The 17,825-nt window shown below is 49.4% G+C and overlaps 1 protein-coding gene across 1 annotated transcript; it reads left to right on the top strand.

Annotated features, from left to right (window-relative positions):
- Positions 1-15,398: 15,398 nt before the first annotated feature.
- On the top strand, positions 15,399-17,459 carry LOC124706234 (probable glycosyltransferase At5g25310). The gene is made up of 4 exons (XM_047237890.1): positions 15,399-15,551; positions 15,663-15,868; positions 15,979-16,330; positions 16,423-17,459. Exons 1-4 carry the CDS (start codon positions 15,399-15,401, stop codon positions 17,158-17,160), a joined length of 1,449 nt encoding a protein of 482 aa, XP_047093846.1. The 3' UTR covers positions 17,161-17,459.
- The last annotated feature ends 366 nt before the right edge of the window (positions 17,460-17,825 follow it).

The raw sequence follows: 17,825 nt of genomic DNA, 5'->3' as shown, positions 1-17,825 counted from the left end.
TGTATTTCACACGTTCGTTGGGCAACCCCAAGAGGAAGGTATGATGAGCACAGCAGCAAGTTTTCCCTCGGAAAGAAACCAAGGTTTATCGAACCAGGAGGAGCCAAGAAGCACGTTGAAGGTTGATGGCGGCGAGATGTAGTGCGGCGCAACACCGGAGATTCCGGCGCCAACGTGGAACCTGCACAACACAACCAAACTACTTTGCCCCAACGAAACAGCTGAGGTTGTCAATCTCACCGGCTTGCTGTAACAAAGGATTAACCGTATTGTGTGGAATATGATTGTTTGCAGAGAAAACAGTAGAACAAGTATTGCAATAGATTGTATTTCAGTAAAGAGAATTGGACCGGGGTCCACAGTTCACTAGAGGTGTCTCTCCCATAAGACGAACAGCATGTTGGGTGAACAAATTACAGTTGGGCAATTGACAAATAAAGAGAGCATGACAATGCACATACATATCATGATGAGTATAGTGAGATTTAATTGGGCATTACGACAAAGTACATAGACCGCCATCCAACCGCATCTATGCCTAAAAAGTCCACCTTCGGGTTATCATCCGAACCCCCTCCAGCATTAAGTTGCAAAGCAACGGACAATTGCATTAAGTATGGTGCGTAATGTAATCAACAACTACATCCTTAGACATAGCATCAATGTTTTATCCCTAGTGGCAACAAGCACAACACAACCTTAGAACTTTCGTCACATCGTCCCGGTGTCAATGCGAGCATGAACCCACTATCGAGCATAAGTACTCCCTCTTGGAGTTAAAAGCATCTACTTGGCCGGAGCATCTACTAATAACGGAGAGCATGCAAGATCATAAACAACACATAAGCATAACTTTGATAATCAACATAACAAGTATTCTCTATTCATCGGATCCCAACAAACGCAACATATAGAATTACATATAGATGATCTTGATCATGATAGGCAGCTCACAAGATCCGACAATGATAGCACAATGGGGAGAAGACAACCATCTAGCTACCGCTATGGACCCATAGTCCAGGGGTAGACTACTCACTCATCACTCCGGAGGCGACCATGGCGGTGTAGAGTCCTCCGGGAGATGATTCCCCTCTCCGGCAGGGTGCCGGAGGCGATCTCCGGGATCCCCCGAGATGGGATCGGCGGCGACGGCGTCTCGGTAATGTTTTCCGTATCGTGGCTCTCGGTACCGGGGGTTTCGTCACGGAGGCTATTTGTAGGCGGAAGGGCAGGTCAAGAGGCGGCACAGGGGGCCCACACCACAGGCCGGCGCGGCCAAGGGGGGCCGCGCCGCCCTAGGGTTTGGCGCCCCCGTGGCCCCTCTTCGTCTCTCCTTCGGACTTCCGGAAGCTTCGTGAGAAAATAGGCCTCCGGGCTTTTATTTCGTCCAATTCCGAGAATATTTCTTTACTAGGATTTCGAAACCAAAAACAGCAGAAAACAAGAATCGGCACTTCGGCATCTTGTTAATAGGTTAGTTCCAGAAAATGCACGAATATGACATAAAGTGTGCATAAAACATGTAGATAACATCAATAATGTGGCATGGAACACAAGAAATTATCGATACGTTGGAGACGTATCAGCGGTGAAAACCCTAAATCGTCGTAGATCTCATTAGCTTTACCTTGATCAAGCAGGACCACCATATATTCGGACACCTCGTTCGAATCATGGGTGGATCGGCTCTTTGAGCCGATTCACAGGATAACCTGAGAGCCGATCGAGGCTCGTATTTAATGTTTACGTGTATGCCATGCAGGAAACTAAGCGAGGCATCATCCACACCTTCCTGACCGGGTATAGGTCAGGTGGCACGCCCTTGCGATAGCATCGGACGTGCGACCAGGAGGCTTTGCGGGCCGTCGCTCTGAGGGACTGGGGCCAGCCGCAGCCCTAGTTGTTCCCGGCTCTACCGTGTTGCCCGTCTCCGCCCGCCGGGGGTTTCGACGTCAACACATTCTCGGCACGCCCGGTGGGACGACCTTCGACATCCACAACATCGCCATCTACATCCGAGATGGCGGAAGACACTCCGGTCACGTACGAGGATCTGCCTGATGAGCTCAAGAAGAAACATGACGAGATCAAGGCAACCCTTGAAGCCGAACTCATCAGCTCTTTCCACCGAACCCGCTCCCATGGCGTCAGGTGGAAGGGTTTCACACCTGAAGGCGCACTCGATGGAGTGGACCTTTCCGCCCCGTCGAAGAACGCACCAGGTCGCCGCGGCAGGAAATCAACTACATGGTGGCTCATTTGCCGCACCGCCACTCGAAAGCCTCGGTGAACACTTTGGAGCGTGTCGCTCGCGCGTGGTCCAGGAAATCATGAGCCACCGGTATTCTCCGTCGGGACCAGCTCGGGGACTTTCAAAGGAGAGATGCCACTCCAGCCCCAGCCGTTCGCATGGGCAGCACCGGAACCGCCGAACTCATCGGCATACGTCGTCTACAAGATTGGTGGTGATCCTAGTGACTACCAATTCCTACCTGAGGCACCCAAGGAGATCCCGCACGGATACGCGTGCGCATACGTACCAGACTGCAACGCTTGGGCACTCTCGAACCAGGCTGCAACGTCAGGGGCCTCTGGAACGGCAGGAGGAACGTCGGGAGCCGATCCTGAGAAGCAAACGTGGCTATCTAAATACGCCAATATGACAAACCTCCACAGCCCAGCTCCTGCAGTTGGCTTAGAACCGGAAAAGCAAGCATGGCTGGTTAAGTATGCCACCCCGGCGAATCTTCAGGGTTCGACACCTTCAGCCATCACAGCGGATCAGATTTGTGCAATCCTGAAAGATCCGTTCGGCATGATGCCGAAAAGGAAGACGTTCGGCTACACCAAGCCGTACCCCAACGACTACGAACTGATCCCGCTACCACCCAAATATCGGCTCCCGGACTTCACAAAGTTTAGTGGATCAGATGGTTCCAGCTCCATCGAGCATGTGAGCCGATATTTGGCACAACTGGGCACGATCTCAGCATCAGACGAGTTGCGTGTGAGGTTCTTCGCACAGTCCCTCACAGGATCGGCTTTCGGGTGGTACACATCGCTACCACCGAACTCCATCCGGACTTGGAAGCAGCTTGGAAGAGCAGTTCCATGAGCAAGTATCACTCGGAGGCTTCCGATGTTGGTATTGCCGATCTAGCGCAAGTACGACGAAGCGCGGGGAGACAAGTGTCGAATACGTCCAGCGCTTCAGGACCATTAGGAACCGATGCTTTTCGGCTCATATAAGTGAAAAAGAAGCGATCGAGTTGGCGGTGGTGGGTCTCTCATCATCGATTAAGGACGTGGCCTCCCAAGCGGACTACCCTTCATTGGCGCACATGGTGCGAAGGCTGTCGGCATATGAGCAGCGCCACCCGGATGTTTACCGGGACAAATTCAAGCGTGCGGTGACCCCGGTTGAGGCGGACGAGGATGAAGGTGCTGCGGGAGATCGAGAGGTAGCAGTGGCTGAATGGACTCGAGCGACGAGCCCCGTGACCTTCAAATGGGTGAAGCCACAAGGCCCTCCAAAAGGGTTCGACTTCGACGTGACCAAGACTGAGCAGATTTTTGATCTCTTACTCACGGAGAAGCATATAAAGGTACCCGAAGGCCACAAGATCCCCACGGTGCAAGAGCTGAACGGAAAGCCATACTGCAAGTGGCATAACACGTTCACCCACACCACCAACAACTGCAGGGTGTGGCGGCAGCAGATCCAAATGGCGATAGAAAACGGACGGTTGATTTTCAACCAATACGCCATGAAGGTCGACACACACCCCTTCCCCGTCGTAAACATGGTGGAGTATACTTACCATGGAGGGTGCCAGCCGGATTTCCCGTGCAATATCAACATGGTAGGACCTGGACACCACTCTGGTAAGGACGGAGATGAGGGCAGCTGCTCTCATAGCAAAGATACAGAGGAAGCCGCTCCACGCGATCGGCTCCGCCAAGACGGCAAGCGCTACGTCACAGAGGGAGAGGTGAAAAACATAAGGTATCAACGACCTCTCTCTGATCACCTCCTCAACAAGTATGTGAGTCAGTATGACCAACGCCGGCGATCCAACGGCGATGATGAAGAAGATCGGCTGGCTAGGGACGACAGGAGGCGTCGTCGGCATGATCATGATGAGGAGGAGCACGAGCGCCGTGCCAAGGAAAAGCTGGGGGAGCGAGTCGACGAGGATAGGCACTGGGACTGTCCCTTCTTCAGACACTGCTGGGATTCAGGAATGAGCCGATTGCCCACAATCGGCAATTGCCCGAATGCAACCGGAAGAAAAAGGAGGCAGCCAACGTGTCCGTATTCAAGCGCCTAGGGCCTCTCCCGCCACAAAGCAAACGAGCTGAGTCCCCTCGGTTGAAAGATCTCGAAGATTCAGAAGACGAGGGAGAAGAAGAAGATAGGTACCACCGGCCAAGGTGGTGCCCTGATGGACTTAGTCGTTCCCAGAAGCGCAGGGTTCAGCGATTGCGCGGCCTAGAGGAAGCCGAGGGGTTATACTTGCACACATTGAGAAAAGCAAGGCCTGATCTGGCTGCGAAGGTTCAGCGAACCCTAGATGAAGAGGGTCGTCCACGGAAAATGGAGTGGCGCCCCAAGCAAAGGAAAGCCGATGATGAAACATCGGCTGGCACAAACATGGTACTCGTTCTTCCGACGAAGCTTAGTGCTCCACGATTATACGATGCACTCAAGGTGGACGACAGCAAGCGCACCAACATGATAAAGTCAGAGATTGGGCTGGTTTTATCTACCGGCCTGAACGAGTAGCAAGAGCACGTCAATGAGCAAATGTGGCGAGGCTGATCCTTGTGATCGGCCCCAAAAATTTATGAAGGGACCTCACAAAACCTTCACCGAGCAAGCAACGTGGAGGCCGATTCCAGCAATCGGCCAAAATTATCCTCACCATTCATTCTACCTGGGTTCAACATGTAATCCAACAGAGCCGATACCATCAATTTTCTTGATAGAATCGGCTCGGGGGGCACCCAGGTGGATAAAACACGAGGATATGCAGTAAAAGTGTCGCATCCTTTGGTGATGGGTATTGAAATATGGGGGCCGATACAGAAATCGGCCAAAAAATCCAAAAAATCGAAATTTTTTGAGCTCAGCCGATGCAGCAGTCATCGACTTAAGGATATAAAAGCCGATGCATGGCGATCGACTCAAGAGGAATAACTGTTACGATCGGAGGGTCGATGGAGCAGGAAGTGGACCACGAAGAGAGACTATGATGGGAGAACTCCTCAATGGAGTGGTTCAATGGTTCAATGGCTCGGATCTTCGCTTCAAGAACAATGCCGAGAACAGCATGGACGTGCAAATCAGGGTAAGGAAGGAGCTGATCTGACCTGCAAGGCGCAAGAAGTAGATTTAAGAAGCTCGGGGGGCAGCTCACCCTGAAGGTTCTCTGCTTTGGGGAGCCGGTGTTGTTAAAATCGGCTGGCTACGTCATGATTTGGGGCTAATGTCGGCACATGTGGCTGATTCGCCTTGATTAAGGCTCGGGGGGCAGCTCGCCTTAAGGATCTTTACTCTGGGGAGCCGATTTGGTTGGAATCGGCTAGCCCTACGACACAACTGGTCTGGAGAGTGGTGTTCAGATTACGGAATCATCAGTTTGAGCATCCAAGACAGTTCCAGGGCTCTTTTAAAGACGCCTGCTCAAGATCAAGTTGCCAGCCTACTAAGATCGGCTGTGCCATCGTCATCGGCAGAGCTGGCTAGTTTGGAGGGATGACTAAATTGGCCTGTCTCGCAGATTATCGTGAGAAACTGATGCGTTGCCATCAGTCATTAAGCATGGATTAGGCCAACGGTCGACAAACTCAGCATGAAAGAAATCGGCGAAATCAAGTTAAGGGAAATTCTTCATTGATAATAAAATTTCTTACAAGGAGAAGCCGAGTGTTCAACAAAAGGGAACGGATTACTACTACTAACTCTATGCTAGTAAATCCCTACTCTAAGGGCTGTTGCTGTCTTCGCCGTCACTGAGGTAGCTGTCGCCGTTGCTGTCGTCGGCGAGTTCCTCGTTGCTGCTACTGTGACCTTCAGCAGAGGCCTCTTCCTCGTCATCATCATTGTCCTCGTCTGACCAAGCCCAGCCCCGGATACGTTTTGGTGGTGGTTCGTCGGAGGAAGTGCCGTCCTCCTGTTCCTTCTTCAGGTCGGAGGAGACGTCTTCTTCTTCGTCGTCCTCTTCTTCTTTGGTGACGGAGGTGAATTTACCCCGGAAGGGAGGGTCGTCGTCGTCGCTCTCCGCCTCCAGTACTCCATCGACCAGGTACCGGAGGTCGTTTTCCCCGTCGGTTAGGGGCATGGCCCCATCTGACCAGACAAGGTCTTCACCCTCGGGCACGTAGTCGGAGTCCCACTCCCGCTTGTCCCAATGCTTGGGAGCCCGGCGGTTGTACGTCTCCATCTGGTTGTGCTCTGGGACCAATTCGCTTGAGGAAGAGGATTGGAGAGAGACGGAAGAGGAGGAAGAAGACGACATGGCTGGAGAAGAAGAGGGTTTTTGGTGCTGATAGCTAGAACAGAGGAAGGGGATGAAGAGGGCTAATCGATCGGCACGGATAAATAATGAGAAATCTGGTGGAAATTTAATGCTATTGCAGTTTCCGAGGAGGTGATGCTAAAACTGTCAAATTGTGCAGAGAAGCTGAGAAGACAGGGCATCATGATGAAACTTACTGCGACAGTTCTGCTCTGCCACGACATGACCCGACGAAAGAGAGCATAATGATTTTGGAAATGTCATTTCCAAAACCAGGGGGGCATGTGTTATCACCAGATTTTGGCTAAATCAGGAGGTGGGCCGCGATCAGGATGGGCTTGGAAGATTACACGTGGAAGATCTCTCGAAGCGGCCTTGCACGGAGAATTTGGGCTAGAGTGCCCGTGTATCTTTAATTACAGTAGATTGTATCTAGATTAAAAGTTAGAGTTTGTCTCGTACACGGTGGGGATCTCCCACGTTAGAAAGTCCGCTGGACTATAAATATGTATCTAGGGTTTATGGAATAAACAACAACCAATGTTCAACACAAACAAATCTCGGCGCATCGCCAACTCCTTCGTCTCGAGGGTTTCTCCGGTAAGCACCATGCTGCCTAGATCGCATCTTGCGATCTAGGCAGCACAAGCCTACCCACGTTGTTCATGCGTTGCTCGTACTGAAGCCTTTTTGATGGCGAGCAACGTAGTTATCTTAGATGTGTTAGGGTTAGCATTGTTCTTGGAATTATATGCTTTCGTTATGCAACCCTTGCACATCTAGCCGCCCTTACACCTATCTTAGGTGTAGGGGCGGCACCCCGCTTGATCATAGTTTAGTAGATCTGATCCGTTACGGTTGCTCCTTGTTTCATCAAGGATTAGTTTAACATCCGCGATAGTTAGGCCTTACAAAGGGTTGGAGGATCCAGCGGCGTGTAGGGTGGCGTTTACTAGCCCTAGAAAGGATGTTCCGGGGATCAACCTCGTGTTGGTTTTTAGGCCCTGTCTAGGATCGGCTTACGGTCACCGTGCGCGAGCGCGAGGCCCAATCGTGAGTAGGATGATCCGATTATGCGGTGAAAACCCTAAATCGTCGTAGATCTCATTAGCTTTACCTTGATCAAGCAGGACCACCATATATTCGGACACCTCGTTCGAATCATGGGTGGATCGGCTCTTTGAGCCGATTCACAGGATAACTCGAGAGCCGATCGAGGCTCGTATTTAATGTTTACGTGTATGCCATGCAGGAAACTAAGCGAGGCATCATCCACACCTTCCCGACCGGGTATAGGTCAGGTGGCACGCCCTTGCGATAGCATCGGACGTGCGACCAGGAGGCTTTGCGGGCCGTCGCTCTGAGGGACTGGGGCCAGCCGCAGCCCTAGTTGTTCCCGGCTCTACTGTGTTGCCCGTCTCTGCCCGCCAGGGGGTTTCTGACGTCAACACAAAGAAACTCTACAATATGCTTGACTTGCCACCATTGAAAAATTGTTATTTGGATGTTAATCTAGCTGATAATTCTATAAAGAAACCTTTGGGGAGGATTAATAATGTTCACATTATGGTTAACAATAACCTTGTCCCCGTTGATTTTGTTGTCTTGGATATTGAATGCAATGCATCTTGTTCCATTATTTTGGGAAGACCATTTCTTCGAACTGTTGGTGCTATTATTGATATGAAGGAAGGAAATATTAAATATCAATTCCCGCTCAAGAAAGGTATGGAACACTTCCCAAGAAAGAGAATGAGGTTACCTTTTGATTCTATTATTAGAACAAATTATGATGTTGATGCTTCATCTCTTGATAATACTTGAGTTACACTTTCTACGCCTAGCTGAAAGGCGTTAAAGAAAAGCGCTTATGGGAGACAACCCATCATTTTATTTCTGCAATTTTTGTTTTATATTTGTGTCTTGGAAGTTGTTACTACTGTAGCAACCTCTCCTTATCTTTACTTTGTTGCTGCCAAGTAAAGTCTTTGATAGTAAGGTTGATACTAGATTTGGATTTCTGCGTAGAAACAGATTTCTTGCTGTCACGAATTTGAGTAGATCTCTCTGTAGGTAACTCAGAAAAAACAGCGAAAATTCATAAGTAATCCTCAGATATGTACGCAACTTTCATTCAATTTGAGATTCTTCATATGAGCATGTTAAGAGCTTCTTAAAAATTCGTATTTACGGACTGTTCTGTTTTGACAGATTCTGCCTTTTATTTCACATTGCCTCTCTTACTGTGTTGGATGGATTTCTTTGTTCCATTAACTTTCAGTAGCTTTGGGTGATGTCCAGAAGTGTTAGAAATAATTGTGTCCTCTCTGAACATGTGAATTTTTGATTATGCACTAACCCTCTAATGAGTTTGTTTTGAGTTTGGTGTGGAGGAAGTTTTCAAGGATCAAGAGAGGAGGATGATACAATATGATCAAGAAGAGTGAAGAGTCTAAGCTTGGGGATGCCCCCGTGGTTCATCCCTGCATATTTCAAGAAGACTCAAGCATCTAAGCTTGGGGGTGCCCAAGGCATCCCCTTGTTCATCGACAACTTATCAGGTCACCTCTAGTGAAACTATATTTTTATTCCGTCACATCTTATGTGCTTTACTTGGAGCGTCTGTATGCTTTTATTTTTGTTTTTGTTTGAATAAACTCGGATCCTAGCATTCTTTGTGTGGGAGAAAGACACGCTCCGTTGTTTCATATGAACACCGGTGTTCTTAGCTTTACTTTTAATGTTCATGGCGAAGGTTGAAAACTCGCTTCGTTCATTGCTATTTGGTTGGAAACAGAAAATGCTCCATGTGGTAATTGGTATATTGTCTTGAATAATTTGATACTTGGCAATTGTTTTGAGCTCTCAAATAGATCATGTTTAAGCTCTTGCATCATGTAGTGTTGAACCTAGTAGTGGAGAACTATTGTAGAGCTTGTTAAAATTTGGTTTGCATGATTGGTCTCTCTAAAAGTCTAGATATTTTCTGGTAAAGGTGTTTGAACAAGAAGGAAACAATGAATAGTTTTATAATGCTTGCAATATGTTCTTATGTAAGTTTTGCTGTACCGGTTCATACTTGAGTTTGCTTCAAACAACCTTGCTAGCCAAAAGCCTTGTACTGAGAGGGAATGCTTCTCGTGCATCCAAAACCTTGAGCCAAAACCTATGCCATTTGTGTCCACCATAACTACCTACTACATGGTATTTCTCTGCCATTCCAAGTAAATTGCTTGCGTGCTACCTTTAAAATTTCATTCCTTGTCTTTGCAATACATAGCTCATGGGAAAATAGCTTAAAAAACTATTGTGGTACTGAATATGTTACTTATGTATCTTATTTCTTATAAGTTGCTTGTTGAGCGGTAACCATATTTCTGGGGACGCCATCAACTATTACACCTTTGTTGAATATCATGTGAGTTGCTATGCATGTTCGTCTTGTCTGAAGTAAGGGTGATTTATCATGATTAAATGGTTTGAGTATGCATATTGTTAGAGAAGAACATTGGGCCGCCAACTAAAGCCATGTATCATGGTGGAAGTTTCAGTTTGGACATTAATCCTCAATCTCTTATGAGAATATTATCTATTGTTGAATGCTTAAGCATTAAAGAGGAGTCCATTATCTCGTTTTCTATGTTTTCCGGGTACGGATGTCCTTAAGTTGAGATCTATCAAAAACGAGAAATCAAATGCGATCTATCTCCTTGGACCTTTGTACAGGTGACATAGAGGTACCCCTTTGTGACACTTGGTTGAAACATATGTAATGCAATGAGAATCCATGGAAATCCGAGCTAATTAGGACAAGGTGCGAGCACTATTGGTATTCTATGCATGAGGCTTGCAACTTATAGGATGTTTTATGCATAACACATATGAATTATTACTACCGTTGACAAAATTGTTTCTATGATTCCAAAATAAAAAGCTCTAGCACAAGAGTAATCTCTGCTTCCCTCTGCGAAGGGGCCTTTCTTTTACTTTATGTTGAGTCAATTTACTTAATTCTTTCTATCTTAGAAGCAAACACTTGTGTCAACTGTGTGCATTGATTCCTACATACTTGCTTATTTGCATTCATCATATTACTTTGTGTTGACAATTATCCATGAGGTATATCCATGAGATAAACATGTTGAAGTTGAAAGCAACTGCTGAAACTTATATCTTTTCCTTTGTGTTGCTTCAAAACTTTCTACTAAGAATTTATTGCTTTATGAGTTAACTCCTATGCAAGACTTATTGATGCTTGTCTTGAAAGTACTATTCATGAAAAGTCTTTGCTATATGATCAGTTGTTTAGTCATTATCTTTACCATTGCTTTGAATCACTTCATTCATCTCATATGCTTTACAATAGTATTGATCAAGATTATGATAGCAGCATGTCACTTCAGAAATTATCCTTGTTATCGTTTACCTACTCGAGGGCGAGTAGGAACTAAGCTTGGGGATGCTTGACACGTCTCAAACGTATCTATAATTTCTTATGTTCCATGCTAGTTTTATGACAATACTCACATGTTTTATATACACTTTACATCATTTTGATGCATTTTCCGGCACTAACCTATTAACAAGATGCCGAAGCGCCAGTTCCTGTTTTCTGCTGTTTTTGGTTTCAGAAATCCTACACAGGAAATATTCTTGGAATTGGACGAAACAAAAGCCCACGGTATTATTTTCCACGGAGCTTTCCAGAAGACCGAAGGAGATACGAAGTGGGGCCACGAGGTGGCGACACCACATGGTGGCGCGGCCAGGGAGGGGCCCGCGCCGCCCTATGGTGTGGGCCCCTTGTGAGCCCCCCGACTCTGCCCTTCCGCCTACTTAAACTCTCCGTCGCGAAAACCCTAGTACCGAGAGCCACGATACGGAAAAAGTTCCAGAGACGACGACACAGCGAAACTGAATTTTGACAGATGGAAACTGAACACAGACACTACGAACTGAAGAACGTGACAGCGATTTCCTGTAGACAACGAAATTGCACGGATTTTAAAGTTGTGGCCGCGACGAATCTGGACATCGTTTTGCGCGAAAAGAGACACTGCCGTGAAGCTGGTTGTGGGGAGCATCTAATGAATCCATTGAATCGTGCTGAAGTGGTCTGGAACACCGGTGAGTTTCGCCGGGAAAAGAGGCGGTGGCGGTGCTGTTTAACAGCAACAAAACATGTACTTTTCACGGTTGATCTTTGCGTCGTCGTGGACGTCGCAATACTTGACGGATTTGGGCGATTCAAACAACTAAGATGGAGCTCGTGGTGGCGTGCATCGAATGGGACAACAAACTTGTGCCGGGGTGACTCGTGTCGCCGGAGATGCTCGTCGGAAGATGACACCGTGAAACAGAAACTGGGCGTTTTCGTTACTCGATTTCGTTTTCTTCCATCTCTTCCTCAAACCAGAGAAACAAGGGCATGCATGGGAGGGAGATGGTTAGGTGCTCACCCAGGGGTACAGCAAAACTTCACAATGGTGCCCCGTAGAGGATAGATGCCATCTGTAAGATAGTAACACATTGTGTATTGATGGCCATTGACTTCATAGTTGCAAGGAGACGCATCTCCCACAACAAGCTTCGAGAACAATGGTGATCTTGATAGTACATTCAGATCATTATGAGAGCTAGGCAATCCAACGAATGCATGCCAAATCATAGATCCTTTGATACAAAGTCCTCAAGAATGATTGTTGGATATTTGAAGTGGCCTTTGTATTGACATTTCCATTCCATAGGATAGTTCTTTGTCTCTAGTTCATGCAATCTACTAATCCAAGCATCCGAGGCCATCCTCGTTCTGCACCCTCACCCAAGAATCCCTCAGTTTCTTCCTCATTGGGTGCCCCTCAAGTACTCCGGCCCAAAGATTTTCAATCACGGACGATGTGTATCTTAGAACGGCCTTCAAGATTGTATATTCCCTGATGAGGACATAGTCGTCAAAAACATCAGCCGAACACCCATAAGCAACCACTCGAATAGTTGTGATACACTTATTCAATGGGCTCGCACTGATCCCCCTCCTCAAGTTAAACCAATCATCATGCTTCTCCATGGCTTTTTGCAATAGGAAGAGACTCATGTGCACCCGAAATCATTAGCGAAAATACTTCTCGAGATAGGTTCCACATGGGTTGAAGTAATCTATCATAAGATTGGCGTGGCCCTCTGCTCTATCTCGGTTGATGTATAGAAGTCGAATTGTTATCCTAGTATCGACAGATGAATGTCGCCCTTCAAGATCACGGACACGGGATCTTGAAGTCATCATCGTCTTCCTCATCCGATCACGAGGAGTCGTCGAAGATGAACTTCCTCAACCTCTTCATCTACATTTATGAAATTACCTATGTTGAATTTGATTGACACACCGAAAACAAGAAAAGTAGCAAAACAAACCCACCTAGGCAAACGGTTGAACACTTGGCTTGCGGAGGAGGGAGATCGTTGGACAGTGGTGTAGATATAGCGCCGAAGCTACACGCCGGCCGGAAGGCTGCAAGACGTTCGCCGCGGCTCGATGGAAGAAGATCCCACTCAAACCTCGGCCCTCGGTCACAGACCAAGCTCACCCCGGCTGAAGTATGTTGGTCTTGATTTCACCAATGCCCTTCTCGATTCTAGCGACGCTAGCTCCATTGCGGCCGAAATAAGACATCTTTCCATCCACCTCTGGCTCTGCTTTTTTCTTCTAAAAAGCGAGCTTGATGTGGCCTTATTTTGCACCAAATCAGAGAAATCGGTGCGACGGTGGCGATGGAGCTGCCGGTCGATTCCGGCAACGACAAGCAACTCTGAGTGGGGCGGAAGGGTGGCGGAGGCTGCGGGGTGTTTGTGGAGGCTTTTGGTGGTTGGCAGAGGTGTTGCCGACAGCGTAGCAGGGTGGACGGGGAAGAACGTTGATGGGTAGGAGAGCCAAAATTATACTCGGTGTGGTTGAGGTCGAGTATCTTTACTCCTCGTCGCTACCTGCTCTTATAACTTTTACTCCTCCACACCAGATAGAGGATCGGCTAGGTGCGGTTTAGAGAATTTTACTCGATCCTCTAGCTGTTTTTAGGAGATTGGTTAGAGATGCTCTTAGCGTTTATGTTTCATCTAAATGGTGGAATATATTAATATGAAACTTGACAGATTAACATATAACTTTTGCACTAACAATGTGTAGATTTATTTTCAGAAAATTTGGTAGCCTTGAAATATCTTTAAACACTGAGAGTGTAGGTACACCCTAGCTTAGAAAAAACCCTCTTCTTTTCGAGGAACATTTATAAGCTCGCTTTGCCTACGGACAGCACGCAACTCGCTTTCTCCGATGGAGGCATCTCGGGTACGTCCATGGAGGCATGGACCATGGCGACTTGGCGAGTACCGAGAGGGCATTTAAGGCATGGTTGTGGACTTGTGGAGGACGACGTCGTCGTTGAAAAGAAGCAAGGACCTTATGGCGCCAGCACCTTATCTCCAACCCTCCATTGCATCAAGATTGGTGATTCATTTTTGCAAAAAGAACCTACAACTTATAAAATTCGATTTCACAGACCCTTGCTGCTGTTATGAAGTTCTTCACAACTGAGGTGTGGATCCATTTGGGTGACTATAAAGTTCTTCAGATTTGGTGATGTTTTTACGAAGTTCTTTAAAAGTTTTTATACGGATCTATTATTGTCATTCTAAAGTTCTTCAGAATTTGAAGATGAGTATCTACATAGGCAAAAAAGATCTTCACGATTCCTGGTAGATATCCAAGAAATCAGTGCACGATACATACACGAAACAAAAAGGATCCATTCCAGGTAGTCAAAGAACTTAACCTTTCCTGCTAAATATACAAGAAATCTTTGCAGATCTTCACATATGTAGATCAGTGTAAGTAACATGCACCCATACAAAAAGGTTCCACCAAATTCGTACAAGATTCATACAGGAAGCAGAGGGGATCCATTCACAATCTTCATTTTCGTGTGAGTATCCAAAAAAATCCACCAAAAAAAGGACAAATATCGAAATCACAAAATAAAAAAGGCAGATTTGGCGAGGTGGTTCTCGCGCCGGAGCTCCCGTCCGCCGGTGTGGAGGCCGACGGCCCCGCCCGTGGCTCTCGCGCCGGAGCTCCCGTCCGCCGGTGTGGAGGCCGACGGCCCCGCCCGTGGATCTCGTGCTGGAGCTCCCGTCCGACGACCGCCGATACGGCGGCGGGTGAGCGGCCGCGCCGTCCGGCCACCGCGAGGTGGCGAAGAGATGGGCGGAGGGCACCTCTGGCCTCTGGGAGGAGAGGACGGCGGCTGGATTGGAGGATGGGGATATTTTTTAGGGTTTCTGGCCCGAGTTGGGCAATTTATACCTCTGTTTCTTGGGACTGGTCCTGATTAGCAGAATGTGGAGGGTCCTTTTTGCAAGACAGCCACGCGCGAATCTCCATCCGTATCGTCCGGCCGGGATTGGGTCCGGGCGCCATAAGGTCCGGGCTTTGTATTTACCGAGAAGCAAGCAAGTACTGTGATTCATTCTTATTGTACTGCACACTTGTTAGAGAAGTCTTGGGTAGAACGGAGTCGCCGGTCCTTAGCTAGCTCGCATGCTTCACTCCAGTTTCCAACCTCTCGCGACCTGCCACCCGGCTAACTTAATCCCACTCGCTGAACACATGACCGATCATTGACTTGCTCCATCTGATTCCTTCTGCTCGATCGATCGGCCGATCGATTGATTTCCGTGCGCCACCACCACGTGCTCCCTTCCTCTTCCTTTGCATCGAGAAGAGGATTAATCCAAGCTATAGTTTAAACCGAGATCGAGACGGGGATTATTATTTACTCAAGGTCAGCTCCCACACCGACGCCGGGAGCTCGGGGAGTGCACATGGCTGCTGCGCGATTGCTTGCCGTTGCACTCTCGCTCGGCCTCCTCCTCCTCGGCAGCGGCAGCGGCGGCTTCTTCGTCTCCGGCGCCGAGGAGCTGAGGAACACCTCCTCCTCGTCTTCCTCTCCGCAGCTGTCCACCGTTCTGGCAACGGTATGTAATCAGGAAGATGGTGCACCAACGTAGGATGTTGGCATCGACGATCGCAGGCGTGGCGCGCGGTCCGCCAGAGTTTCGGTTTCGTTCCTAACATTTCTGTGTCAGGAGAGCAAGGCAGAAAGTGCCGGTGCGAGGTGGCCAAGCGTGGAGCAGGAACTCGAAGCCGCGCGAGCTGCGATACGGCGTGCCGCACGGCGGCGCCATGGAGATGGCAGCAACGTCAGCTCGGCGGCGCCGGAGTGGTTCACCCGCGACGACGTGGACTATGCTCTCCTGGCGAGGGTTTACCGCAACCCAGCAGCCTTCTACCGGTAAGCTTGACCTCATCAGCGAGCCACCGCCGATGCCCATGCCAAAGCAAGATCTCTGCTCCTTCTCCGGCCTCATCTTACTCGATCACACTCATGGCATGGCATGGCAGGAGCTACGTGGAGATGGAGAGGCGTTTCAAGGTGTACGTGTACGGGGAAGGAGAGCCGCCGATCCTGCACGCGGGCCCCTGCAAGGACATCTACACCATCGAGGGCCGCTTCATCGAGCAGCTCGAGCTCATCACCGGCGGCGTCCGGACGTGGGAACCCGCCCGCGCACACGCCTTCTTCCTCCCCTTCAGCGTCGCCAAGATGGTGAAGTTCGCCTACCGCCCAAAATCGAACGACAAAAGCCCACTCCTTTCCATCGTCGCCGACTATGTCCGCGTCGTCGCCTCCCGACACCTCTTCTGGAACCGCTCCGCCGGCGCCGACCACTTCATGCTCTCCTGCCACGACTGGGTACGAGCCCAACACACTTGTTTTCTCTATCTGTTCAAGGTGTTGTTGATGATCGGTAGGTTGACCTTGATCGATCGTGCGTATGTACCTAGGGTCCTGAGGCATCCAGAGGAGACCCGGAGCTGTACGCCAACGGCATCCGCGCGCTCTGCAACGCCAACACATCGGAGGGGTTCCGGCCGGGGAAGGACGTGAGCATCCCGGAGATCAACCTCTACACCGGCGACACGCCGCGGCAGCTCCTAGAGCCCGCGCCGGGGTTGTCCTCGCGGCCTTTCCTGGCATTCTTCGCGGGCGGGCGGCACGGCCACGTCCGCGACTTCCTGCTCCAACACTGGAAGGGCCGCGACCCGGACACCTTCCCAGTGTACGAGTACGACCTCCCCTCCACCACCGGCAACGGCACCACCGGCAAGCGCAACACCGGCAAGGGCGCCCGCGGGCCCGACAGGCAGCGCGACTACTTCTCCTACATGCACCGCGCGCGCTTCTGCCTGTGCCCGAGCGGGCACGAGGTGGCGAGCCCGAGGGTGGTGGAGGCTATCCACGCCGGCTGCGTCCCCGTGCTGGTGTCGGACGGGTACGCCCCGCCCTTCGCCGACGTGCTCCGGTGGGAAGCGTTTTCTGTGTCCGTGCCGGTCGCCGACATCCCGAGGCTCAAGGAGATTTTGGAGAGGATACCGACGGCGGAGGTGGAGCGGCTCCTGGATGGGGTTCGACTGGTGAAGCAGCACTTCACGCTGCGCCAGCCGCCGGAGAGGCTCGACATGTTCCACATGATCCTGCACTCCGTCTGGCTCAGGAGGCTCAACTTCAGACTAAACCAATAACCATCTTCACTTTCTTGCCGGACACTTATCAAGAGTTCAAGACTGAATTGCAGAAGCAACGGGCTCAGCTGCAGAACAGGGCACTTTAACTGGGGTCTGAAGAAAAATGCAGCGCTGGGAGAAGTTCAGACAAACAAGCTGGCAAATCATCCATCTGGAAGCTGAGCAGATTAGCAGAAACCTCAGAACTTCTGAGTCAGAAGGGAAAGGACACTGAGTTTACTAAAAGAAGACTGCATGTTGAAGCATGGAGCTACAAGACCAAACATATGATGTACATTTTATTCTTTTTACGGAATGACTATACACAGAAAAAATAGAAGTGTATCCCCGAAAATAGCGAACGGAACCTGGCAACGCGCGAGGACGAAAATGAGCCAATGAGAGAGCACCACGTGTTTACAACATATGTATTTGTGCAGGTATATGATGTGTATTCCTTTAATCGTGCACACGTTATACTAATGGGCGTTAAATACCCTGCCATCCCTGCATGGCCTTCTACCCCACCTCTTTCTCCTCACCGTAATCAACCACCACCGCATCCCCTCTTCCCCATAGCCATTCTCAAGCAGACCGTCCTCCCGCGGAGCTCCAACACCCTCCCACGCGTCCTCGTGCTCACCGGCACGCGCGACCTCGACCTCGAGCTCGGGTGGCAAAGG

This window comes from Lolium rigidum, chromosome 1, assembly GCF_022539505.1.
Source record: "Lolium rigidum isolate FL_2022 chromosome 1, APGP_CSIRO_Lrig_0.1, whole genome shotgun sequence".
NCBI classification, from domain to species: domain Eukaryota; kingdom Viridiplantae; phylum Streptophyta; class Magnoliopsida; order Poales; family Poaceae; genus Lolium; species Lolium rigidum.
The sequence above is the reverse complement of the archived record's forward strand: the minus strand, read 5'-3'. Positions and strand labels throughout refer to the sequence as shown.

Excerpts from the sequence above, each read along its gene's own strand:
- LOC124706234 (XM_047237890.1), top strand. The coding sequence starts at position 15,399 with ATGGCTGCTGCGCGATTGCTTGCCGTTGCACTCTCGCTCGGCCTCCTC. Across the intron at positions 15,552-15,662 it reads TGTCCACCGTTCTGGCAACG|GAGAGCAAGGCAGAAAGTGC; the intron begins GTATGTAATCAG and ends TTTCTGTGTCAG. Across the intron at positions 16,331-16,422 it reads TGCTCTCCTGCCACGACTGG|GGTCCTGAGGCATCCAGAGG; the intron begins GTACGAGCCCAA and ends GTATGTACCTAG.